Here is a 27,939-nt window from a genome sequence, read left to right as displayed (position 1 = left end):
CAATACAGGAAATGCAAGAAATCCAGGTTGGATTCCTGGGTCAGGAAGATCCCGTGGAAGAGGAAATGACAACCCACTCCAGTGTTCTTGCCTGGAAAATTCCATGGACAGAGAAGCCTGGAAGGCTATAGTCCATGGGGTCTCTAAGAGTTGGACATAAATGGGTGACTGAACACACACACACATATACAGACATACACACGGAGTGTGTTCTTAGAACTGTAATATAATAACTCACTGAATCCTTACCTTACAAAGTAGGGACTGTCATACCCCTTTCAATAAGGTCACACTGCACTCTTTGAAATCCAGGTAACTAACTTACCATTGAAATCTTGCAACACAGTTTGTACTGGAAATGCTTGTATTTCAGCAAAATTTCAAATTTTATAGTTCTCCTCACCCAAATAACAAAAATCATGCTTACATGGCAGTTTGGGTTTGGAACTCAGGCAGTCTGAAAGCTCCAGAAACCAGCTCTTCAACATCCTTTATCACAAAGCATGTGAAAAGGAGATTCCAGAAAAGAAAAGCAGATGACATTTGATAAAACCAGTGCTGATACAAAAGTGCACAAAAGTTATAATGCATAAAACGTGGGCAAGAAGTAAAAGAGTATACTACTGCTCAAATTAATGAATAGTCAACGGTTTGAAATTGTCACAGAAAGAATCTTAAAGGAAGCATGAGCTATCCACTCTACTTTGGTTTTAGCGTATGCATGTATGTGTGTTAACATAGTTTAATAGATCTCTGTCAAATCTACATCAACATCATTATTTCCTGCTTATATAATAACACACAGTTGTTTTTTTTAAACTCAGAAAATAATAAAGTCAGCCTTTGACGAACAAGTGAACACTTATACATATGAAATATAGTTGGAGGTTGTCTTTAATCATTTTGGAATTTGAGGTTGCTTTCTCTTTTTGAAACACTGCAGAGGAGGAGCTTAGAATTTAATAAATTATAAACCTAATGAAGCTTCTAACTCCTCTAGCCAGTCATTAGCTGCCAGGAAATGATCATTGTTACTTAATTATAAGATGAAACTAAACATTGAGAAATGTTGAAAGTGATCTGATTGGCTTATACTCCAAGAACTAATTCCATAGGTATGCCTTCTACATACCAATTAAAGCTGCATCACCCATGATAAAGTGCTGCATGCCTGTTGGCTGTGTTCTGTGTTGTCATTTTCAGATTAAAACAACAATTCCAGTCTTGGGCACTTCCAATGACTGCTAGGCTGTTCTAATTTACAGGATAAGGACTACTCCTATGAGCTTATTACTCCTCATATTTTCACTTTGACCACACCTAAAATAAGAGTCTGTCTGGAAGGTAATAAAAGCAACCAATCCATCAACCATCGCATTTACTAGCCGTCAGGTCAAAAAATACCAAAAGCTTTCCAAAAGGAAAGTATGGATATACAGTGTTTAATTTTGATTTTTAAGGGCAAGTTCATTTGTTGTTTAACAAATACTCTGACCATTAGGAACCCAAGGGGAAACAAGTTAGTAAGTATTTAATGGACATCCTGTGTAGTTATTTTCACAGAAAGTATAGGTAGAGACTCAAAAGCAGGCTTTTACTTCATCCTTGAAATTACTACTAATTTAAAGTCACTTTTCCTAATCTGCCTAGCAATCCCATTTGCCTATAATTTCCCTAGAATTGTAGTATTTGTATTCACTCCTGAATGGGGAAAAAGATAGTTCTGTATAACATACAGTTTTATTTAAGTAACCAATAGTTTTCACAAGAAAGAAGATATGACAGTGCTTTTCTGAATGGGCATCTTTTCTGAATGGGCTTCCCTTGTGGCTCAGCTGGTAAAGCATCTGCCTGCAATGTGGGAAACCTGGGTTCCATCCCTGGGTTGGGAAGATTGCCTGGAGAAGGGAAAAGCTACCCACTCCAGTATTCTGGCCTAGAGAATTCCATGGACTGAACAGTCCATGGGGTCGCAAAGAGTCGGACATGACTGAGCAACTTTCACTTCATCCTATGTCATGGAAAAATGTCCCTGGAAGGGTTGAACCCCAGCACTTGCACTGATAGAGAAGGCCTCTCGGTGGTGCATGTTTTTCTAGGTCTAATGAAAACAAAGTTTGAGGTCTTGGCCTCATCCTGGTAATGTAATCAGGAATGGGACCTTGGTAGCAAAAATGAGGACAAGAGAAGTATCATTATGTTTAGGGGAAGGAAACATCTCAAGAAAGAGACCACTCTGAATAACTCAGGCTCCTTCTCTCCCTCTTTTTAAAAGTACTTTTTTTAATTTTTATTTTTGACTGTTGGGCCTTTTGCTCTCTAGCTGTGAGGAGTACGAGCCACTCTCTGGTTGCAGTGCATGGGCTTCTCATTGCTGCGGCTTCCCTTGTTGTGGAGCCCAGGCTCTAGGTGCACGGACTGCAGTAGTTGTGACATGTGGGTTCAGTAGTTGTGGTGCATGGGCGTAGTTACCCCGAGGCATATAGACTCTATCTGGACCAGGGATCGAACTTGTGTACCCTGTGTTGGCAGGCAGATTCTTATCCACTGGGCCACCAGGAAAGTCCTCCTTCTCTGCCTTTCTTGTGTGAAATTCAGTGTTTCCTTTCTCCATGTGGCCTCTACAGAGGTTGATGTTAGTTTAAGAAGAAGGATAGGGCTTTAGAAGCTGATGCAACCTCACAGTCACTTACTCCACTGGCCAATGAGAGATTTGATAAAGGAGAAACAACTATGAAGGCAGAAATTCTGCCCCAAATGATGAACCTATGTTTTCTAGGATGATTCCAAACTTTAGAGGTTGTGGGAAGTCCTTGATTGGAAGTGAGGCAAAACCCTTTCAATTGTGCTGGGGAGACACCCTCATTATGAAGCCTGGGGATGATGAATCAAAGCCAGGAACTGGAGGAACCTTGCTAAGTCAGTGTGTGTTGTTGAGTCTTGAAAGGAGTATGCAAGGTTCTGGGTTCAGTGCCTCTTCTAATGCCTTTCCCCTCCCAGGTCTCCAGGTCAAGTCTGGCAGGATTTAATGACTCTGAATCTCTGCAATGAGTGGCATCTGGATAGCCCAGGGGAACTAGGCAACACCCCGTAGCCTGAATTGGGATTGGAGGTTGGGTGGAGTGACTGGGACCTGGACACCTAAGAAGTTGTCTTCTTGGGAACGTCAGAGAAAGCTTTTGCCAAGCCTGTTAGGTGAGTCAACGAGAGACTTCAAGCTCTATTTTTGTCGATCCTAGTTTTTTTTATAGCACTAAATGCATAGAAACTTCAGAAATGAATTGTCTGATATTGCATGCTCCATTTACTCCTAAAAAGAGAGAGTGGTTGGATTGCTGGGCCACTAGTTATATTTAGTGCTTGGATTGCTTTCATACTGTGGGCGAAAGTGTTAAAGAAATTAAAAATTCTTTTAGTCAAAATATTCTTTCAAGGGATCAAGTTGAAGGTTAATTGTCTATCATGCGATGGGATCAGGCCAGGTAGGTTCAATACTTTAAATACCATGAGTCGTTTGTGAAGACCATCCTGTCTCATTTTCTTGAGTCTTCACTTGCAAAACTTGAAAATTACCTTGAGGAAATAAGGTGACATGACTGAAAAATTTTTTTAAGGAAATTAAAAAAGGTAGAAATGAAATGATCCCTTCAGATCTTCTTCCCCTGCAGTCTGATTGTAGGAATGAGTCCCCATGGATCAGATCAAGAGAGATGGTATATTTACTACTTCTGAAAATTTTATAGCTTTTGCCAATCCTCAAACTGACCTCTTGAGGAGAGAGGGGTTTTAGGTCATGAGTGACACAGACAACCCAGAACTCTATGAACCTAGGAACCCTTGTCTCTACAGAAACTGGAATGGGCTTTAGGGGAAGAGAGTGAATAAGAATAAGGCAGTACCCTAGAAGCAGGGCTTTCCAGGTGGCTCAGTGGTAAAGTATCTGCCTACCAATGCAGGAAATGCGGGTTCAATCCTTGATCTGAGAAGATCCCCTGGAGAAGGAAATGGCAACCCACTCCAGTATTCTTGCCTGAAAAACCCCCATGCACAGAGGAGCCTGGTGGGTTACAGTCCTTGGGATCTCAAAGAGGTAGGACACAACAGCTAAACAACAACAACCCTTGAAGCAGCCAGAAGCCAGGTTTTTGAGGGAGGGGGGGGGGTCTCAGAAACCTCCATAACTTGGGTCTCAAAGAACTGCTCCCACCTTTGGCAGGAGGTTCTGGTTATAGCTAAGCAGAAGCCCATAGCCCTGTACTGAGTACCTGATCAATCCGTGTATAACTCCCCGGTCCCTGCTCTGGAGGGGTTTACATTTTGTTGAAAAGCCCCTAGAATCGCTGCGCCCCCAAGGAAACGAATATTTCTCTGAGATGTGCTTGGGGTCTCTGGTTTGTTTCCCACCTGTTGGCCATCTCCCCTCGTCCAGCTCTCTTCCTTTCTTGCCCGCAGCACAGCCTGTTACTGCAAATGGGAGCTGAGGCAAGGCGGCGGGGAGGTGCCCCTGTGTGGGGGAGTGCTGTTGTTTTTAGAACCAGTGCCAGCTCTGAGTGGATGGTGAGTAAGAGCCTCTTCCTCTTCCCTCTGGGCTGTCCTCCTCTCCCATCCCAATCTTGTTGCTGGCTTGTTTCGGATATGGTGCTAAGCAAGGGCGGCTGCCTGGCTCTGATGTTCCCCAGGCTTGGGACCCAAAACTCGAGAAGGCGGCAAAATCCGTAAGTGAGGGCAGCCCTTGGCCTCTGTTTCCTATTAGTCAACTTTCCTCCGTGAGGGCTTCTGGGGAGAGGTGGCGAATGTGAAGGCAGTAATACAGCAGAAAGTACTCTTACTTATTCCATTAGGTAAATTGAAAGTATTGCGTGGCACACAAGACCAACATGGGTGTTGAATGCATCTTCCAGCAACCTGGGGGATGATTTTAGGTTAAATGGCCTTTCTTCGAGAAGAATTCTATTTCTGGAAAATTTCTTTTTCTTTTTTTTTAATAGAAATAGCTGCTTGTTCCTTCTTAAGCTTAAACATTGCAATAGAGGAACAACTACAGTTGTCCATACTCTACTGGACATTGATTTTTGCCGATTGTTATTCCACTTATGAGAGCAGTATTTGTTTTGGATTTTAGCTGTTCTTTTGTGTACATGACTAACATATTTGTCGGCTGCCAGATATTACAATCAGATAGAAAAGGGAGTTTTCTTTTAAAGGGACTTCCACATTTCATGATCAAAGAATTTGTTTTGTATACTCTGCAAGGGAAACAAAATAATTCACTGGTGTCTTTATGTGTGTGTGTGGTTTTTGTCTTTCTTTTTGTGGTAGCTGTACTCTGCTGAGATTCTGCATCTTTAAGCATCAAGAGGGATTTCTCATTTTGTAGCATGAGTTCTTTTCAAACTTGTAGTTTAATTGAATCCAGCTCTGAGTGACACTTTAGAAAATGTTCTCCCACCTCAGAAGTGCTTCTCCAAACCAGGTGCTGTTCTTGTTCACCTGCTGGCGGTGTTTGATTAGCAGCCAGCTACACCCGGGTGTTCCGATTTGTGCCAAGTCCATTCTATATATAGGAGTCTGTGCTTGAGAAGACGAGTTGTGCTCGTTATCCGGACGTCTTCCTTAGAAGTCACGTGCCAAAAATCACAGAAGCAGAAAAGCCAGAAACAGTATGAGACTTGGTATTGATGAACCATAAAATCAGAATTTCACCTCATGATGTTGCTTTGTTCTTGGATACATCATCCCTTCCAGTTATGTGCTCACCAACCCTTGCTCGATCCCTGGGCCAGTTGGCCTCATCACCATTCTACAGATGGGGAATGGGAGATGCAGCCAGACAAGCCAGATTGCCCTCCAGCCAGGTGATCTAGCTAGAACATGGAGCCAACTCCCTTGACTTCTCTCCAGCCCCCTGCTGTCTGAGACAATTGGGCTTAGAAGGGAGAGCTCGAGGCGAAGTTGGAACCAGTGTAGCCTGAAAGCAATCAGTATTTGAATTATCATTCAGAAGCCTGGAGAAGCCAAACAGTAGATCAGTCAGTAGAATCATAAATGGAGATTGGGAGAAGACATAGGGAAGAACATTAAAAATAAGGCAATTTGGGATCTAAATTCAGGAATGTAGGGGATATGCTGGAAGATCCTTTTTACACAGGCTGTGATGCCTCTGTTAACTATGGGCTGATAACATGTGGCATACAGAAAGTACAGAATGTTCTCCAGTAGGAAATGGTAATCAAAGTAAAACTAATGCATATTCTTAAATCATTAATTCCATAAATTTTTCTTGAGTGTCTCCCTTGAACCAGGAGGACTTATGTCATTCATCTTTATAGCTTCACCACCAATCTCTTGGTAGATAGATAAGAAGAATGAATGGATTGATGGTTAGGTGGACCTACATTGTCAAGGAAATTCTATTCTGAGGATTTTCTGTCTTCTTCATGCTCTTCCTCCTTTGGGACTGCCCAGATAATCCTGCCTTGCCCCTCCCAGAACCACCCACTCACAGGAAAGAGAATTCCCTTAATGAAGACAAGTAAACACTGGTCTGTGTGCTCATAGGGAGTAAGGCCTTGATGTACTTTTACCCAGATTGAATCTGGGAAAATGATGTCAGGAAGAAGGTCACACCCTAACCGACTCAGTAGAATAATATTTGCATGTGTAGGTTTCACTTCGGCAAGCCCTACAGGTGTATAATCTCTGTGTCAGACAATCCGAACACATTTGCCTTCGTGGCCTCCAGACTCCTACCACCCTTCATCCACCACCTCTCTCAAGCTGGCCACCTGGGATCCCAGTGCCGTCTCAGACCTACATAGCCAGGATCTAGGAAATGCACACCGAGCACCATTATTTATTGAATGCCCTCAATGCGTTGGCCTCAGACCAAATGCAGAATTAGATTACTGTACTTGACCAGTTGGTTCACATTTTAAACAAACAAATAGGCAGACAGGGGTGAACTGAGTAGCAGGGAAGGTGGAAATATACTCCAGGGAGAGGCTGGTACCAGAGAGGAGAAACCAGTCAGAGCCTGTCATTTGGGGACCTTAAGTAGGACAGGATCTTAACACATTTCAGATCCAGCTCTGTGCTTTTGATCAGAGGAAGGACAAATCTGGTTGGGAGAGAGAAAGAGAAGCCCTTAATGTTGATTCATTCTTCTGTGGTTGTCTCTTGTCTTTGGGAATGGCAACCCTTTCCAGTATTCTTGCCTGGAAAATTCCATGGACAGGAGAAGCTTGGCAGGCTGCAATCCATGGGGTCACAAAGAGTCAGACATGACTGAGCAACTAACAGTACTACTACGGTCTTCGGGCCGCCGTTGTTCCTTGCATATGCCTCTGACAAAGCATGTGGCCACTCCTGGCCACACGACCATTTGCTTACATTCTATCTTCTCTAACAGAACACGGGCTCAGTGAGGATAGGGACTTTGTGTTCTTCATCTCTCAATTCCCAAAGTCTGATCCATAAACGCTTGTTGAATTTACATCTGATACCTCCCTCAGTGACTATAACTGAGTTTCCAGTGAGAGTGGACCAGGATGTCAGATGCTCTAAGATTTCAAGATAGAGGTAACCGTGGATGTGAGAGGCCAGCTTTCTTGAATCTAGTATTACTGGCTGGAATCTTGAGCTGAGGTGGTTAACAGGTGAGGGGGTAGACAATGACCTGTGGCAAAAGCTCAGAATCAGGGGTGCTCTTATGGTTCTCAGGGAACAGTGTGGCTGAAGCAGAGGGTTTGTGTTAGAAATACTGTGTCACAGATAAGAAAGGTATGATGTGAGGTGGAGAGATAAATTAGGAATTTGGAATTAACACTTGGTATTTGGATACACACTAACATCTACAAAATAGGTAAACAGCAAGGACCAACTGTATAACACAGGAAATTATACCCAATATCTTATAATGATCTATAATGGAAAAGAATCTAAAAAAAGAAAAAATATATATATGTAAGGTAGGATGAAGCCAGTGTATGAAGGGACAGATGAAGATGTTTGACATTTAAGCTTTCAACAGTGGGAAGCTACTGAAGCCATTTAAGCCAAACCGTAAGAGATAGCAGGAAAGCTCAAAAGAGCTGAATCCATCAGTTCTAGGAAAGATATGTTGGGGTAAGAAGCCTACATGGGAAGATAACAGCAATATTCTATGAATTAAGTGATAAAATCCCAGTCTTACAGAGGCACCACTGGGGATGAATATCAGGATTCTGGGAAGTTTGCTGTTTTGTTTGAGATAAAGGTATCATTGGAATCCACAATTTTCTCTAAATGAGGAATTAAATAATGACAGCCAAACTCTTTATTTAGTGCTTCCTAGAGTATCTCAGTTCATACCTACAATACCCCATTGAAGTACTACAGTTGGCCCATTTAACAGGTCAAGTTACTGAGGCACAGTGATTAAGGAACTTGCCCAAGGTCCTACAGTTACGAAGACAGAGAGCCAGGATTCAAACCAGGATGGAAGGCAGCACAGCCCACAGTGTTAACCACAGATACCTACTTAACAGGCTCATGGGTGGACTCATGGTGTGATGAAAGAGGTTCTAAAATGCATTGTGTTGTCATTTTGAAAGAATAGAGAAGCATTTCCTGGACTTGTTTATCTCATTATAATTACCTGTCCCAGTGGAAGGTGATCAGTATACTGTACAGTGTAAAATCTGTAATAGGATAGTGTGCTTTTTCTTTTTAAACATTGATTTTCCTAATTTAAAAATAAATAATGTTCTTTATAAACAGATACAGCAGATAACAGATATAGAGTGAATGTCCCATGTAATCCTAAACTGCTCCTCAAATCATTATCCATTGTTGGGTGGAAATTTCTCCAGCTCTTCTCTTTTATAGATGTTGATGTGTTACCATATGTATGTTAACATACATAATATTATGTATGTTAATATTAATCCTTTTTTCCAATAGATGATCACATTGTTCTCTAACATGCATTTTCATTTAATAATTTTGGACACCTCTCCATGTCAGAAAATACAGTTTCATTTTATTTTCCTTTAAAAGTTGTATAGGATTCACTTTCCCTTTCAGCACGCCCCAGTCTGGGTTCATGTTCTTTTCCAATCAGCAAAGCCACAGTCTGATGTGACCTAGATTCTTAGCTCAATGCCTCTATTGTTCCTTTTGTGTCTTGGACAGGACTCAAGGAGAGGCAAGTTCAGGAGGGACTCAATTTTCTGTTTCTGTGAATGTAACAGGAGCTATCGTTTATCTAGTACTCAGGGAGAGCGAGCCACTGTTCCTAGTCCCATTTTATAGACAAGGAAACTGAGACCTGGAGAGGTTAAGCAATTTACTTGCTCAAGATTAGAAAGTAGAAAGTCAGAACTTGAACCCTGGCTCTTTAAGTGTATTTTAGCAACACACCATCTCTTTATCTCTTTTACAAGTCTTTTACCTAAATGGATTAATATGAAGTGGTCTCTGTAGCATCATGTGGAGGTCTATTGTGGAGTAACAGTTAGTAAAGATGAGCTCTAATTCTTCTCTTTATGATGCTCTTCACAAATACCTGTGAAGTGGTGGCTCGGATGGTAAAACATCTGCCTGCAATACAGAAGGCCTGGGTTTGATCCCCGGGTTGGGAATATCCCCTGGAGAAGGGAAATGGCTACCCACTCCAGTATTCTCACCTGGAGAATCCCATGGACAGAGGACCCTGGCAGGCTACAGCCCATGGGGTCGCAAAAGTCGGACACTACTGAGTGACTAACACTTCACAAATAACCAGCACGAAGAGAGAGTTGTTGAAGAAACACCTCCCTTTCTGCTGTTTCTCTCTTCATCCCCTCCCTGTAGGTCACTAGGTGGTCTGGGTTTGACCCACTGCCTCTCAACAGTCAGATGATGCTTCTCAGGGCTCAAACCTCATTTAGTTCCTCCCCTACTGATGGAGGCCCTCAGGGAGGAGCTGCTGAAGGCTCTTCTGGGGAGTGGAGGAGCCTTCTCCACATCCCAGCTGAGTGACATGACGGCTGCATAAAGCCCGCATCCCTCCTCCCAACAGAACCCACACAGACATTTCAGAAGAGCCAATATAAGTAGATGAGTGTAGATAAACAGTCTCGGTGGAGCATCCTTAAGAGGACTTTGTTGTTTTGCTTTGTCTTATCTAAGTCAAGTACGGGCTTCCCAGGTGGCACTAGGGGTAAAGAACCCACCTACCAACGCAGGAGACATAAGAGATGGGAGTTCAGTCCCTGGGTAGAGAAGATCCCCTGGAGTAGGACATGGCAACCCACTCCAGTATTCTTGCCTGGAGAATCCAAGGGACAGAGGAGCCTAGTGGACTATGATCCATAGAGTTGCACAGAGTCGGACTTGACTGAAGCAACTTAGCACACACGCACAAGTAGACTGGTTTAACATTCAATCTATTTTAATGGAACAAAATAACTCCAGCTTTGTGGTAGGAAAGCCTACACAAATCCTACATCCTGGATCCCTGAAACCGTTAGTATTTGAATTATTTGGCTGTACCTAATTTTGTTGCATCAAATAATCTTCCCCAAGGCAGACGTTTTCATAGAACTTGAGGGTTAGAAGCAAACTGAAAATGCAGGCGGTTCAGTTTCTTGTCACACGCATTTTACAGCAGCTCACTAGAGTGGTGTGCCAGCCTGTACTTGAACACTGTCTGGGAAAGTGAACCCCTAAGTACCAAAGCACACGATTTCATTTTCAGACCACTTCAAATTACAGTGGTATTCTTCTTTATACTAATTCCATCATAACTTCAGTCCTTTCATCCTTCTTGAACCAAATAGAAGATATTGAATGGTTTTTCCATTTCACCATCTTCTGACCTTTTGAGGACATTTAACATTTTTCTGCCAAATCTTTTCTAGGTTAGTTAGTCTTTAGTTATGATCAACCTAGACAGCATATTAAAAAGCAGAGACATTACTTTGTCAACAAAGGTCCGTCTAGTCAATACTATGGTTTTTCCACTGGTCATGTATGGATGTGAGAGTTGGACTATAAAGAAAGCTGAGTGCCGAAGAATTGATGCTTTAGAACTGTGGTGCTGGAGAAGACTCTTGAGAGTCCCTTGGACTGCAAGGAGATCCAACCAGTCCATCCTAAAGGAGATCAGTCCTGGGTGTTCATTGGAAGGACTGATGTTGAAGCTGAAACTCCAATACTTTGGCCACCTGATGCAAAGAGCTGACTCATTTGAAAAGGCCCTGATGCTGGGGAAGATTGAGGGCAGGAGGAGAAGGGGACGACAGAGGATAAGATAGTTGGATGGCATCACTGACTGAATGGACGTGGGTTTGGGTGGACTCCGAGATGGACAGGGAGGCCTGGCGTGCTGCGGTTCATGTGGTCGCAAAGAGTGGGATACGACTGAGCGACTGAACTGATCTGAACTGAATTCCTTCACCTGTTATTTCCATGTCATGATCCAGAGATCTAGGCTGTTAAGGTCTCTCTTCCTTGACTGTGTTCCCAAATGTCCACGTCACTCTCTTATGTGGGTGAATGTAGCAGAGCACAGTGCTTCAGTGCAAACTAGATGAGGACAGTTTTTTGTCTTGTTCTTGATGGTCTACTTCTATTAGGTTCACTCAACTTAGAATTCCACCCAACTCTTCAAAAGAAGGGGACACTAAGGAACTTTATTCTGGAAAGTTTGTTTTAAAAAAATCACTTTATCAATTTATTTTTTTAATAATATAGAAAAAAGAAACCTGTGGACCTAGATATTTAGATGTATTGTAGGTGTATTGTGTATTCTATTATCCTTCTAATATACTACTTTTCCATAATATGTATCCATGATCCATCTGTAAGATAGGAATTGTGTGGAAAAAATAATGCTTAATTTTCATAAGTGTCTGAGTAAGACTCCTAAGGTACCAAATATTGAGGGTTCTTAAGAGTGTCTTGATAATTAAAGAGATGAAATATTGTAGAGTATTTCTTTACATCAGTGAGTCTTTGAAGTGGAAGGCTAGCCCCTTAAAGACTAGGATTTTTTTCAGCAGCTCTCCTCCTCCCTTCCTTACTGCTGCCCCGATGGAGTCAAGTTTCTGAATTCTTTCAGATCCTTGAAAGGTTTACTACCTCCTCCTCCACTGCAGGATTTAGGTACCCACTCTAGATCCAGATTAGCTTTTGTAACACTAGAAGAAAGTAAAGTAATCAGGGAGGCTTCCCTCAAAAACTTTCTTTGATGGTAAACTGTGTCCATGTATATGTAAGATTTGATTACACTTTAGACTTTGGAGAAATTACTGCTAGAATATACAAGACAACATGTGGTAGGGAGTTCCTGAAGGCAGAGAATACATCAGATCTATACAGAGTCGGACACGACTGAGCAACTGATCTGATCTGATCTGATACATTAGATGCCCTTTTATTAGGAGAATACATTAGGTGTCCTTGTATCATTTTCTAAAAAGCATATGACTGGGGTGTCTGTATAGGAGAGTGTCACTGAAAGTTATTACATATAAGGAAAAACCACTGTCCAAATTAACACTGCCCCTTAGCCACTGGCTAAACTAAAAAAGGAGAACAAAATCTTAAAGACAAATGAATTTTAAATAAAGGCCAATTAATTGTAGCAGGGAATGTGTTGAAATAAGAGCGGGTATATGTAATTATATGGAACATTACATTGAAAATGTTTAGGAGGTAATCACATGCCACCTAAACATTTGCTGGAGGGTGAATCCCCCCTCTGCAACCATCCCTGTCTGATCTCAGAGACCCTCATTGACTCTGTAAAATGTGTGATATGGCTTCCTTTCCTTGAAACGGTGACCTTTTCCAGGCCAATTAAAAGGTGCTGCTTTGAGGACATTGGAATCCAAACTCAAAGGGATAAAAGGAAATTGAAACTTCTATTAAGATGAGCTAATGATGCCTGGAGCAGTTGGGATTAAAATAGAACAAAGTCAATTTTAAAAAGATCCCCAAATCAAAGGGCTGCTTCTCTCATCAAATACCAAGAGAAAGCAAAATGAAATTTAATGAAAACTAGGGCAATGGAAATCAGCCTTTTGCCCAGATCCTGGGGCTTCAATCAAAACCAGTGAGAAGTTTTGGGAAAAATCCTTTGAACTTCTTGGGAAAAATGTATTACATAAATATAAGATAATGTCATGAAAGATAAATTATCTTTTCTTGCAAATTAGATAAAATGATCCATAAATATATTAAAATGATAATAATAAAAAGTAGTGTATATATAAGATTAATTGTCAGTTGATTCCTCATCTGACATAAAATAAATCCTGAGTTAAAAGTGAGCATTTTAAAAAACTTAAATATAATAGACATATAACATTGTATTAGTTTTAGGTGTACAACATAATAATTTGATGTATGTATATCTTGTGAAATGATCACGATAAGTTTAGCTGACATTCATCACCACACATTGATACAATTCTTTTTTTGTGCTGCTGCTGCTAAGTCGCTTCAGTCATGTCCAACTCTGTGCGACCCCATAGACAGCAGCCCACCAGGCTCCCCCATCCCTGGGATTCTCCAGGCAAGAACACTGGAGTGGGTTGCCATTTCCTTCTCCAATGCATGAAAGTGGAAAGTGAAAGTGAAGTCGCTCAGTCGTGTCCGACTCTTAGCGACCCCATGGACTGCAGCCCACCAGGCTCCTCCGTCCATGGGATTTTCCAGGCAACAGTACTGGAGTGGGGTGCCATTGCCTTCTCCCTTCTTGTGATGAGAACTTTTAAATTTTATTTTTCTCTTAGCAACTTTCCAATACACAATCCAGTATTGTTAACTAAGTCACTATGCAGTATATCACATCTCCAGCACTTAATTATTTTATATTTATGATTTTGTACCTTTTGACTACCTTCACCCATTTTACTCATCCCAGACCCCCTATTCCCTGTGTGTAGCAATCACCAATCTGTTCTCTGTATCTATGAGGTTTTTGTTTTTTTTTTTAATTTCACTTATAAATGAGATTATATAATTATATAGTATTTGTTTTTCTCTGCCTTACTTATTTCATTTGGCATAATTCCCTCAAGGTCCATCCATGTTGTCACAAAAGGCAGGTTTTCCTTCTTTTTTTCTGGCTGAATGATATTCCATTGTGTGTATGTACACGACTTCTTAATCCATTCACCCATTAGTGGATGCTTAGATTGCTTTCCTCCTTTGGTTCTTGTAAATAATGCTACAGTGAACATGGAAGTGCAGGTATCTTTTCAAGTTAGTGCCTTCATCTCTTTCAGATAAACACCTAGATGTGGAATTGCTGGATCCTATGGTAGCTCTATTTAAAATTTTTAAGGGACCTCCACACTGCCACTCTAACAGGTGTGAAGAGATCTCACTGTGGTTCTGATTTGTACTTTCCTGATAATTAGTGATACTGAGCACTGTTTCATGTACTATTGGCAATCTGTATGTCTTTAGAAAAATATCTGTTCAGTTTCTCTGTTTATTTATATATTTGGCTGGGCTGGGTCTTAGTTGCTGCATGCAGGATCCTCCATCTTCACTGTGGCATGCAGGATCTTTAGTTGTGGCATGTGGGAACTTCTACCCTGACCAGAGATCAAACCTGGGCCCCCTGCATTGGAAGCATGGAGACTTAGCCACTGGACTACCAGGGAAGACCCTCTGCCCATTTTTTAACTGGATTGTTTGGGAGTTTTACTACTGAGTTGTATGATTTCTTCATATATTTTGGATATTAACCACTTATCTGATATATGATTTGCAAATATTTTCTCCCATTCCATAGGTTGTCATTTAATTTTGTTGATGGCTTCCTTTGCTGTGTAGATTTTTAGTTTGATGTAGTTCTGCTTGTTTTTTTCTGCTTTGGGTGTCAAATCTAAAAATCTTTGCCATACGGATGTGAAGGAGCTTACCCGCTATGTTTTCTTCTCAGAGTTTTATGATTTCAGGTCTTATGTTCAAGTCTTTAGTCCATTTTGAGTTGATTTTTGTGTGTGGTGTAAGATACTGGTCCAGTTTTATTCTTTGCATGTGCCTGTCCAGTTTTCTCAACATCACTTATGGAAGAGATTTTCCTTTTGCATTGTATATTCATGGCTCTTTGTCACAAATTAATTGGCCATATATGCATGGGTTTATTTCTGAGCTTTCCATGTTGTTCCTTTGTGTGTCTGCTGTTATGCCAACACCATGCTGTTTTGATTATAGTATATTATATGCTATGGTAATAGCTTTGTAATATAGTTTAAAATCATCAAGTGTGATGCCTCCAGCTTGTCCTTCTCAAGATTGCTTTGTCTATTTGGGGTCTTTTGTAGTTCCATACAATTTTAGGATTATTTGTTCTATTTCTATGAAAAATACCAATTGAATTTTTATACGGATTGCATTGAATCTATCAGTGGCTTTAGGTAATATGGAAATTTTACAATATTAATTTTATTACTTTTTCCAGTACATGAGTACAGAATATCTTACAATTTATTTATGTCTTCTACAATTTCTTTCATCAGTGACTGTACAGTTTTCAGTGTATGTGTCTTTCACTTCCTTGGTTAAATTTATTGCTAGATACTTTATTCTTGATGCAACTATAAGTGGGATTATTTTCTTAATTCCTAAAATGTAGTATTTTGATGACCTGTGATGTACACAATAACAGTTATTAGGTGATTGCTGTGGATGGTAATTATTGCAACCTTAGTAGGTTGTTCACTTCTTAAAACAGTTCATAATAACCATCTCTATTAGTCTGCTCAGTCTGCCATAACAGAATACCATAGCCTGCATGGCTTAAACAATAGAATCTTATATTCTCACAGTTCTGGAAGCTGAAAAGTCCAAGATCAAGATCAAGGTTTCAGCAAGTCTTGACTTCTTGTGAGAGCTTTCTTCCTGGTTTGTAGATGGCCACCTTCTGTATCTCCCTGTGGCCTTTCCTGGGTACATGCAAAAGTGTAGCAGAAAGAGAAAGGAGAAATGAGCTCTTTGGTTCTCTTGTTATTTTTGTTGTTGTTATTCAGTGGCTAAGTCATATCCAACTCTTTGTGACCCCATGGACTGCAGTGCGACAGACTTCCCTGTGTCTTCCCTTGGTGTCTCTTGCTGCTGCTGCTGCTAAGTCGCTTCAGTCGTGTCTGACTCTGTGCGACTCAGAGACGGCAGCCCACCAGGCTCCCCCGTCCCTGGGATTCTCCAGGCAAGAGTACTGGAGTGGTGTGCCATTGCCTTCTCCAGGTGTCTCTTAGAAGGACACTAATCCTTTTAAATTAAGGCCTCAGCCTTATGACCTTGTTTAACCCTACTTTCTCAGAGGCCATTATCTCCAAGTACAACCATATTGGGGTTAGGGTTTCAACATATGAATTTGGCAAGGGACACAAACATTCAGTCTTTGACACCACATAATAAGTAAGGAAATGGCAACCCACTGCAGTATTCTTGCCTGGAGAATCCCATGGACAGAGGAGCCTGGCAGGCTACAGTCTGTGGGGTCGCAAGAGTCAGACGTGACTTAGTGACGAAACTACTACTAATAATAAGTAAGAAGTTAGGGAACTGTTGAGCTGGAAAAGGCTTCCCACCACGTGGGTACATCAGTGCACCCGTGCACATCAGTGGGTAATGCCTTTGCCACCTTGAGGATAGTTGGATGGGTAGCTCACAAGCCATCCAGAAACCTATCAGCAGGCTAGTGCTGCATTTTCTGTTTGTTTAAATTCTAAATGAGCTAATTGCCCAAGCTAAGGAATACCACATCCTCGGCTTAACCAACAGAAGCCTCTTCATCGCACATTTACTTGAACTCCCTTAAGGTAATGTTTAATGGCACTGTAGCCAAGGGGAAATTTTCCATCATAACACATCAGTTTAGGATGTTGATTATCTATCCAGCAAATCAGGTCCTTGGCAAGGGAAACTTTACAGAGTCCAGCTTCACCTCCCCTGAACTTCTACCTGGATATGGTTTTAATGGTGGACAAAGCCATTATTTCAGAATTGAAAGGGTTTTCAAGAATAAAGCAAGTCATTCCTGCTTATATTAGGACTCAAAGCTACTTTATTGAAAGTTAGGGTTTCACCATATGATTTGTGTTGGCAGAAGGGGATGCCTCATCTCAGCTTGGAAATTCTAGGCTGAGTTGAGTGTTAAATTTAATTACCAAAAAGATGGATCCCACCACTTCTATGCCAGTGTGTATTAAGCAAGGACGAACATATCCAGAGTTTGCAATCAGTTTTAGCAGTTTAATAATTTGAATAGATAAAGAAAAAAGGGAGTTGGTAAGACAAGAAAAATGGCTTGTCTCAAAAGCAAAAAGACATCTGGACTGATAAGAGGACAGCTGAAAGAGGAGCTGAAGATAACCATGAGAAACTGATCATAAATTTGCCTCAGGGTTCAGACAGGGGGTCATGCAGCTGAATTATAAGCAGGGGTCACTCTGGTGAATTTAGAACTTACGTCCTGGTTTTGCTACCTCTAGGCAGCCTCCTTCACCATGCACTTCATCTCCAAACTCTCAAGAGTGAAATACACGTGGATGAAAAGAATCGCCCAAGATGAATAAGTAACTCTAGTATATGTGTCATTGACTGGACGACATTCCCTGAGAAGTGGGTCAGCTTGTGTGCCATGTCACAGGCTACTGCCTCGCCTGTGCTGTGTCAGATGGCTAATAAAAAAAACTCACCTGACAGCTTGAAAGTTTTCATTGTTACACTTCCCTTGCGATCCCAGGGAGGCCAGGCCTTATTGGAGAGGGTGTTCAAGTTATGAGTTCACACAAGATATGAAATACTTTTGAGTGTGTGTGTGTGTGTATTTCAACAACACCATAGCTGGTGAACTAACAGATTTACCCACATGGTCCAGGCATTCTAGCTGGTTGTTCAGGGTTGGAGGCCTGAAGCAGGTAGGTTGTGTATGTGTGTGTTAGGAGAGAGAGGGCATGTGTCATACTCCACTGGACTTTGCCTTATGTAAAGTGTGTTTGTAAAAGTAGAATGGAACTCCCTCCGGTCTGATGCTGTGAAGTGAGTGAATATGATGCAGAACTGCTCAATAAACTGAAAACAGTATGCTGTCCAATTATATGATGTATATATATCATGATTATCATTCCTGCCACTGGCACCAGCATCAGGAATCCTGTATTGAGATCTTCCATGTTCCAGATCCTGTTCTAGAGCAGGATTTTTCAATTTGGGCTCTTATCAATATTAACAGTTGGGGCTGGATAATTCTCCGTTGTGGGTTGTGTGGTAGGGCTGTCCTAGGCACTGTTAGACAGCATCCGTGGCCTCTATCCACTGGATGCTAGAAGCACATTCCCTCTCTCCGCCGCCACCACTCCCTCACCCCCGTCGTCGTGATAGCCTGAAGGTTTCCAGGCACTGAAAAATGTCCCCCTGGGAGCAAAATTACCCCTAGTTGAGAACCAGTGTTTCAGACATAGGGCATATTTGAGATGGAGCATGGTGTGCACAAAAAGCATGGCCTAGGCCTCACACTGTTGTTTTCACTGCCACGTTCACTTATTCCTGAGCCCTAGCTGTGTGCCAGTCACAGTGCCAGGTGATGGGGACAGAAGGATGAAGAAGACATGCTTTCTGTCCTTATGGAGAAGAGTCTAGTAAGGGAGAAATACTAATAAATAAATTGCCAAACAGATGCAGTGAAATAGACACGTACAGGAGCTGCAAGCATGTGAAGATGGTCAGGGGAGAGAGCGCCTGACCGAGCTTGGGAGGTAACCCAAGAAAGCAGAAGCATCAGAGAAGGCTTTCCTGAGTTGCCTAAACTGAGCTGAGTCTTAAAAGATGAACAGAGGTGTAATTCAGTGTTGCAACACTGAAGCATAAACAAGATGCAGAAATGAAAAGCAGCCTAGAGAGTGTGTGTGTATTGGGCAGGGGATGCTAAATCCGGGATAGATAGACAGGATGACCTTGTTTGCCAATCTAAGAGCTTATGCTTTTTGCTGGGCCTCCCTCGTGGCTCAGATGGTAAAGAGTCTGCTTGCAATGCACGAAACCCAGGTTTGATCCCTGGGTCAGGAAGACCCCTTGGGGAAAGGAATGGCAACCTCCTCCAGTATTCTTGCCTGGAGAATTTCATGGTCAGGAAGGTGGAGAGCCACTGACGGGCTGTTAGTGAGGCAGTAGCATGCTTTTGTTTAAACTGATTGCTGTGGTCAATATGCAGAAAATGGATTGAAGGGGCACAAAAGTGAAAGCAGGCAGGCCAAGTTAGGAGGCCAAGGGATAATGAGGGCTGGAACTAGGGCCATGGAAGGAGGGGGTAGATTTGAGAAATCTTTCAGAGATAAGATTGCATGACTTGGTGACTCTTTGGGTGTGAGAGTAGAGGAAGAGGGAGCAAGTCAGGATGACTGCCAGTCACATTTGTTTTAAGGTGCCACTCTCAGGGTCTAGCATGTAGAAAATAACCGAGTGAAGGTAACCACTGTAATATGCTGTCATATCAACAACTTCTTATCTCCATTTTGCAAATGAGAAAATTGAAACCCAGAGGAGGAAAGTGGTTAACCCAAAGTCACACAGCTAGTGACCTGAGCTCTGTTTGGCTGTCTTAACTTCTGCTTTGTCCTGCTGTGTGGCTTTGGCTATGTGTGGATTAAACTGGTGAAAATTACTTCAGTCAGAAAGAAGTGAACTTTGTTACCACTGGCCTTTATGCTTAGTGGGTGCTTAGTACTTACTAAATAGAGGAGTGACTGGTGTCACTGAAAATTAAACCGATGTCTGTGTATCATTTTAGTGCATTCCAAATTGTTTAAGGGAAAAAGAAACAGCCTACCAAGTATTACATACAAGTGGCACCCACCTAAGTGGCAGCTTTAATCTCAGATTCCTGGCACCTACAAGTGAAGTCTTGGGGCCCATAGTCCATTGTCAGTCTTTTCAGACTCATGGCCAGGGACATGAGTATAACTCATACTTGTTAAATGATTTGGTAATTTATATATATACTAAATTTATAATTATAAATGTGTAATCATTAACTATATAAATTAAATCACTAAATATATAATAATATAATATAGTTTGTGAATATATATATATATAAATTCTGGGTCAATAAGATGATCTCCCATCATTTCTATCTGAAAATATTAAATGTGCCCAAGACCAAGAATGACTATATGCCAGAAAATGGGGCTGATGGTTACTGGGCTAAATATTGAGTGGTATAGATGTCTTTAAGATAAACACAAAGAAATTCCTGTGTCACTTCTCTCCAGGATTGCTCCCTTAACCTTTCCTTCTCCAAATCTAGACTTCAAGGCTCCTAGAAGAACCAACACACACAAGTATAGGATTAGTTGCCCAATTTACTTATATTTTAAGAAAGTGTCCCCAAAGGCCAGTTAAGCCTGTCTGACAGCAGTGACAGTTCTCATCATCAGAAAACCCAAGAATGATTATAGCCTGTGACCTGTGACAGCTCTAAAGACATTAAGAACTGCCAGGAAATGCCACTGGGATTTCTCTCTCGGGTCATTGGAAAACAAGGAGGCTTTCATTATTCAGGTTGAGGATTAGAAGTTCCTTCCAAAATATTTATGCCAGGCCATTGATATGATGAGAGGTCTCACTGTAAGTATCAGCTTATGTATTTTAAAAATAATTTTGCACATTGTTTAATTGTGAAAGGCAGTCATGTGGAGTGGAAGAAACCCAATCTTTGAAGTCCAAGGACTTGGTTTGATTTGTTTTTTCAGCTTTTCCCCTGATAGGTAGGTGACAGACACATTCACCCATAGGTCCCTACTCTGTTCAAAGCTATTTGCCTTAATTTGAATGTTTTGCCTTAACCCAAATGTACCTGCTCATTGCTAGCTCTAAAAATTAAAAGTGGAATGTTAATTACCATCTCTTTTGGCATTCTGACTCCAATTTCAGTATGTGCGTGTGTGTGTGGTGGGGATTTCTCCACACCAGCGGAAGTCTGAGAATTCAACTCAATTCTGACACTACACAGAGGTGGCATCAGATCCGTAGGTGAGGGTTCATTCCTACACACACACACACACGTCAGAACTAGATGCAGCCCAGGCGGTTACCTGTGCTTCTGACCTATCCACTACAAATGGGAGGCTGTAGTGATCCCTTCCCACTCAGAATGACAATCACAAGTCCAGGTTGCTACCTGTGTGTTAGTCTCTCAGACATGTTCAACTCTTTGCGACCCCAAGGACTGCAGGCCAGGCTCCTCTGTCCATGGGATTTTCTGGCAAGAATACTGGAAAGGGTTGCCGTTCCTTTCCCCAGGGGATCTTCCCAACCCAGGGGTTCAACCGGGGTCCTCCTGCATTGCCCTCAGACCCCTCTTTGGGTTCAGTGAATTTGCTAGAGTGGTCACAGAACTCAGAGAAACATTTCACTTGTTAGATCACTGGTTATTGTGAAAGACTGTAACTCAGGACAACTGGATGGAAGAGACACACAGGGCAAGCTACATGTAGAGGGTATGTGCTTCCATCCCCTCTCCAGGTGCTCCACCCTCCCCAAGGCCCATGTGCTCCCCAGCCTGAAGCTCTCTGAAACCTCCCCGCCACTCCCCTCAGCTCCGATACACACATACCCACACATCCTTTTTTTATGGAGGCTTTATTGCATAGGCCCAACTGACTAAACTACTGGCCATTGGTGATTGAAGTCAACCTCCAGGCCCTCTGGGTCTAGGCGTGGGACCGAAAGTTCCAACCCTCTCATCACAAGGTTGTCTGCATTGGCAACCAGACCTCGTTAACCTAATAAGAGACACCTGTAAGCTCCTGTCACTTAGGAAATTCCAAGAGTTTGGGAGCTGTGAGCCAGGAACTGCAAGTGAAGATCTGAGTGATCGAATATATGTATAAATCACAACATCTGACCATCCACTTGAAGTACTTTCCCTTTGGTTCAAGGTGCTCTCTGCTCTGTTAAAGTAACCAAGCAGTGAGTGCGTTGCTGTTCCAAGTCCCATCAGGGTTGAGATTCGGTTTCCATGGTGCAACAGTGACATCCATTGGCCTGTTGCACTAATTATAGAGGAAGCCTGTTTCTCAGCTCTGTAACTATTAGGTTTCCTGATACACACAAAACACAGAGAACAGACTGTTGCCAAGCCTGACAAGTCAAGACTGAGTTATACCTGGTCTCCTGCAGACTGTACTGGTTTCAGGACCCTTTCCAAGGACTCGCGTTCTCAGATTGTGGCCACCTGGGTCTTTTCTTCTGGTCACATGGGGCAGTCCTGGAATCGGCCCTATTTTTTGTAGAGTTCAGTACATTCGTGGGGTTGTTGGGAAGCCATTGGTTTGCAATTCAGATATATCCCTTCACCTCTGAACCTTTTCTACATGAAGTGAAGCTGATAACCTGTTTTGCAGTGACCAAGGGCTTTTCTGCACACTTGATAATATATCCCCACAGTCACACAAGATGTGAAAATTAGGAAAGTGCTTGGCACCCACCAGACTGTGAAGGAGGGGAGCTGGCCACCCAAATGCCAGGTGTTCAAACCCCAAGCGTTGGTGATTTGTGTTCCCTGCCCTAACTGGCAGGGAAAGCAATGGCACCCCACTCCAGTACTCTTGCCTGGAAAAGCCCATGGGCAGAGGAGCCTGATGGGCTGCAGTCCATGGGGTCGTGAAGAGTCGGACACGACTGAGCGACTTCACTTTCACTTTTCACTTTCATGCATTGGAGAAGGAAATGGCAACCCACTCCAGTGTTCTTGCCTGGAGAATCCCAGGGACGGGGGAGCCTGGTGGGCTGCTGTCTATGGGGTCGCACAGAGTCGGACACGACTGAAGTGACTTAGCAGCAGCAGCAGCAGCAGCAGCAGCAGCAGCCCTAATTGGAATTCACCAGGTTGTTCAGAAACTCTTGCTTCACTTCTGGAAGAACCTTGCTGGGGGTGGGGCAGGGTCTAAAGATACAAAAGCCAAGGAAAGGTTATGTGGCTGGATTTGAGATTGAGCCATGAATGTGTGTCTTCTTGTAGAAAAAGAAAAACCTGGGCTGTTTTTTCATCTCCATAGAGAACATAACAGGAAATAGCAAAACTAAAAATACTTCCATCAACTATGTGTCAGATACTCTGTTAGGTATTAAGAATAAAGGATAAAGAAGACAAACCATTGCATTCACCCAAAGACCTCATTTTCAAGTGAGGGACACAAGCTAGGAACAATGAATTCTAACTGTGTGGTAAGAGTAAGCGTTCCTGCAGGAACCCCTTCTAACCCGTGTGTGTGTGTGTGTGTGTGTGTGCGTGCAAGCACACGTGCACACACATACACATGCACACATAACTGGTAGGATCCAAGTAATGGCCAATGTTGGCACCTTTGGATGGAAAAATGAGTGAATAGTCTCAGCTCCACTCAAAGCCAAAATATCAAATACTGCTTAGTATCAAAATCAATCAGGTTGCAAAATTGACAAGTCAGATACCTAACACTTACATAAAAGAACAAAACCTGTGGATTCAGTGTCATTTTGCATCATTTCCTGGTAAAACTTTTTTTTAGAAATAATTAGGGCATTGTAACTAGTTTATAGTGTGTGTGCTCAGTCGCTTTAGTCATTTTTGACTCTTTGCGACCCTATGGGCCGTAGCCCACCAGGCTCCTCTGTCCATGGGATTCTCCAGGCAAGAATACTGGAGTGGGTTGCCATGCCCTCCTCCAGGGGATTTCCCTGACCCCAGGACTGAACCCATGTCTCTTGGGTCTCCTGCATTGGCAGGCAGATTCTTTACCAGTAGCGCCACCTGGGAAGTCCTGATTTATGGTATATGTAGCCAAACCCATCACTGACTCACTAGCAAAGTTTTTCCAAATCATTGTTATGATTAAACAAACAAAAGACCCACGTAAGAAAGAATATCATTGAGATTCCATTCTTCCTTCTCCGGTTGACTACCTGAAAGTTTGATTCTAGTGCCCGCTCTCACTAACTGGTCTCATTTTAACTCTCATTATAAATTCTCAAGGCCCATCCTTTAGCTCCCCTCTCCTCTCCCTAGCACAGCTTCCCCATGCGACCTTACTGACTTCTGCTCTGGAGAGGGCTGAGTACCAATCACTTCCCACATACACATGGAACTTTTTAAGGACAGAGTCCAACAGATCGAAGACACCTTGCCAATCAAGTGGCTCTACTACTTTACACTCCCCCCTCCACACACACACACACACAAACACACACACACACACACCACTGTATAACCATTAGAGCCCCTTAGAAAAAGTGCAGCCCACATTTTAAAACACAGTTTCTCATGTTGGTCATTTTGGTTTAAACCCATGTCAGTCAAACAGAAAATTTTAGCCTACAATTGTTGGCTCTGTTTAAAGTCCCTTCCCAAGTACCAAAGTGTAAGTCTGCAGAATCCAATGACATTTTTATGAGCTTTGAGAAGCCTCTCCACCAACTAAGAAAAGATGAGTTTACATGGACACAGAGAACAAACTAGCAGTTACCGGTGAGGAGAGGGAAGGGAGGAAGGGCAGTATAGAAGTAGGGGATTAAGAAGTAGAAACAATTAAGTATAAAATAAGCTGCATGGATGTATTGTACAATATGGGGAATATAGCCAATATTTTATAATAACTGTAGGAGTATAACCTTTTAAAATTTCAAATCACTACATTGTTCTCTTGTTACTTATACAATATTATATTGATCCATCAACTATACTTCAGTAAAAGGAAGACCTGTAGCAGCCCATCACAATGTGTTGTGTATTCCCCAGTGTGTTGATACTAAAGAGACCAGGAATGCAGGTGTGCAGCAATATCCCTGGAGGCCTTGGAGGCCAGAGTGCTGGCTGTCACATGGAGGCCACCCCTGTGGGTTGCTGACCCTTGGCCATCAGATCTGAGAGCTTGAAGCTCCATCTCCCTCATACGGGAGTCTCAGGGCACTTCCCACTTGTCCCTGTACTCTCAGCTCCCTTCAGAGACCTTTCTGCTTGGGTCACTGCAGCCCCATTGGCTTCTATGCTGTTCGTGTGTGTTTAGTCGCTCAGTTGTGTCCAACTCTTTGTGACCCCCACAGACTGCAGCCTGCCAGGCTGCTCTGGTCCATGGGGATTCTCCAGGCAAGAATACTGGAGTATGTTGCCATGCCCTCTTTCAGGGGATCTTCCCAACCCAGGGATTGAACCCAGATCTCCTGCATTGCAGGTGGATTCTTTACCATCTGAGCCACCAGGGAAGCCCATTTTAGCATTTTGGACCTGGGCATAAAATAAACTTATAGTAGGTTTTTACAGGACAATTTGAGTCTCTGAAGTGGTTTGAGGTCCTCAGGAGGCCTGGTGTGCTGCAGTCTGTGGGGTCGCAAAGAGTCGGACACAGCTGAACAACTGAACTGAACTGAACTGAACTGAAGATAATTCTCACTGCCCAACAGTTTTTCATCTAGCTGCTCAGAGGGCCATATGCCCTCACCTCTGATTAATTCTTCCCCCCTGTGCTTTTAAATGGATACTCCTAGTATTAGTCGCTCAGTCATGTCCGACTCTTTGCTACCCCGTGGACTGTAGCCCTCCAGGTTCCTCTGTTCATGGGATTCTCCAGGCAAGAATGCTAGAGTGCGTGTCCATTCCCTTCTCCCGCGGATCTTCCCAACCCAGGGATGGAACCTGGGTCTCATGCATTGCAGGCAGATTCTTTACCATCTGATCCGCCAATTAACACCTTAATAACAACCAGTCTATAACATTACAGGCTTGAATTTTTTTTGAATTTATTTTTCAATATATTTTTATTGAGATATCATTTACAAGCTGAAAGGTATGCTTCAGTATTACAGTTCCATTTTCAGAGTCCTGATAAACGTATATACCTGTGTAATCTATACCTCTGTTAAGACAGACCATTTTCATCACCCCCATAAACTCCATGCCCCCTCTCAGTCCATCCCCCACCCACCAAGCATCCAGTATTCTGATTTATTTCACCATAGATTAGATTTCCTTCTTCTAAAGCTTATACATGAAATAACACAGTACATACTCTTTTGTATGGTCGTTTTTTACTCAACATAATGTTTTTAAACTTCATCCGTGGTGTTGTCTATGTTCATTGTTTATCCATCCTCCTGTTGATGGACATTTGGGCTGTATCCAGTGTGGGGTTATTATGAATAAAGCTACTGTGGATATTAGTGTTCAAGCCCTTTTGTAGACATATGTTCTCATTCTCTTAGATGAGATGCTGGATCATAAGGTAGATGTATGTTTGCCTAATAAGAAACTTTCATACTATTTTCCAAAGTCATGGCACCATCCTACAATACAGTTCCAGTGGCTTCACAACCTTCTTGACATTTGTTGCTGGCAACAAATGTGTTAGTTTTCTATTGCTGTGTAATAAATTACTGCAAACACGGCATCTTAGAGCAGCACAAATATATTAGCTCATAGTTCTACAGGTCAGGAGTCCTGTATGACTCAGTTGAGTTCTATGCTTATGGTCTTAAGGTTGAAATGAAGTATCACCTGGGCTGGGTTCTTATCTGGAGGCTCTTGGAAAAATCCACTTTTGAACTCATTCAGATTGTTGGTTCAGTTCAGTTCCTGTGGTTTCCACACTGGCTATCATTTACAGCAGTTCTTTGCTCCTAGTGTGTGCGTGCTCAGTTGTGTCTGACTCTTTACAACTCCATGGACTATAGCCTTCCAGTCTCTTCTGTCCAAGGAATTTTCCAGGCAAGAATACTGGAGTAGGTTGCCATTTCCTACTCTAGGAGATCTTCCTGACCCAGGGATCCAACCCATATCTCCTTCATCTCCTACATTGGCAGACAGATTCTTCACCACTGAGCCAGCTGGGTAGCCCATCTGCACTAGGGGCAGCCTGTATCTTTTTCTCACATGGCCCCTTCTATCTTCAAGTTTGCAAAATACATTGATTTCTCACCCGCTTTCCTAGACTTCCATGCCCCTTGGTTTAAATCTCTCTGTCTTCCTTACTGCTTTTAAAAAGACTCATCTGATGGGGTCAGACTCACCTGAATAATCTCTGTATCTTAAGGTCATTCAACTTAGAAACATAACTGCGTCTGCACACTCTCTTCCCAGTAGTATCTAAATTAATGCTTGATCGAGTAACCAGGGAGCAGAAGTCTTGGGATCATCTTTAGAGTTCTGCCTATCACAGCAGTCCATGATGAAATTTTAAAACCAGCATCACTTTTAATTATCCAGTTCCTTAAAAAAAAACAAAACAGAACATTTATTGCCCGACTAATCGTGGAAATCCTTAAGATGAACTGAAACCCAACAGCCACTCGCTTGGGTTTAGGTGTTGTTCCTTCATGGAATCCATGCCTGAATCTGCGGTATACAATTTTTAGGTGCTTCATTCAACCAGTCTCTGTGGTATTTCATCCTTTAGCTTTAGCTATAGCACTCCACTTATACTTTCTCTTTTGCTTGGTAGGGTAGCCACGCTTGCGACAGGTCAACTTCAGAAGGTGGTAGGCTTTAGAGCCACAGCGGCGGCACAGCGTGTGCGTCTTATTCTGACTCTTTCCAAGCAATGACGTTCGTTTGTCATCTTGCTTCTGCCGCTGAGACCAAAGAGCTATCCGGTTGCTTTTAAAGCCAGAGATTTCAAAAATATTTTCCCGCTAAAGAATTGTATTTACCGTGGCTTCAAGAATTATCCCTTGCCACTTGTGTTCTATGCATTTATAAAACTCCCTGCATTTGAAAACATCTAAGTGCTTCTACACTGAGTTTTGACACCCATCCAACATGATCAAGTTCTCTAGCTGGCAATGATAAGACTGGAATACTTAGACACAGGTTAAAGTGATTTAACCAAGTTGATTTTTGTCGTTTCCTAGGGCCTCATACGGAGAAGGCAAAGGCAACCCACTCCAGTACCCTTGCCTGGAGAATCCCATGGTCGGAGGAGCCTG

General features: G+C 42.4%; 1 protein-coding gene across 6 annotated transcripts in view; it reads left to right on the top strand.

Moving 5' to 3' along the window:
- SHROOM3 (shroom family member 3) overlaps window positions 1–27,939 on the top strand; it is a 331,538-nt gene that overhangs the window by 200,784 nt on the left and 102,815 nt on the right. Inside the window, exons 2-3 of one of the 6 annotated variants that reach the window (XM_086405217.1) lie at window positions 3,001–3,195; window positions 4,453–4,557. The exons of 3 other annotated variants lie outside the window; for them this stretch is intronic. Coding sequence is in view for 1 of the 3 variants with exons in the window: in XM_086405212.1 (XP_086261338.1) it covers window positions 4,636–4,715 (80 nt within the window). In the remaining 2 variants the exon portion in view is untranslated. Of the gene's footprint in view, window positions 1–3,000; window positions 3,196–4,452; window positions 4,558–4,579; window positions 4,716–27,882 lie in introns of those variants that run through there. 2 more of the 6 variants (XM_086405212.1, XM_086405220.1) reach the window with 2 other exon arrangements.

The sequence above is a fragment of the Bos grunniens genome, chromosome 6 (assembly GCF_055505025.1).
Source record: "Bos grunniens cultivar Pamir isolate PY7600 chromosome 6, Bosgru_T2T1.0, whole genome shotgun sequence".
Classification (NCBI taxonomy): domain Eukaryota; kingdom Metazoa; phylum Chordata; class Mammalia; order Artiodactyla; family Bovidae; genus Bos; species Bos grunniens.
The sequence above is the reverse complement of the archived record's forward strand: the minus strand, read 5'-3'. Positions and strand labels throughout refer to the sequence as shown.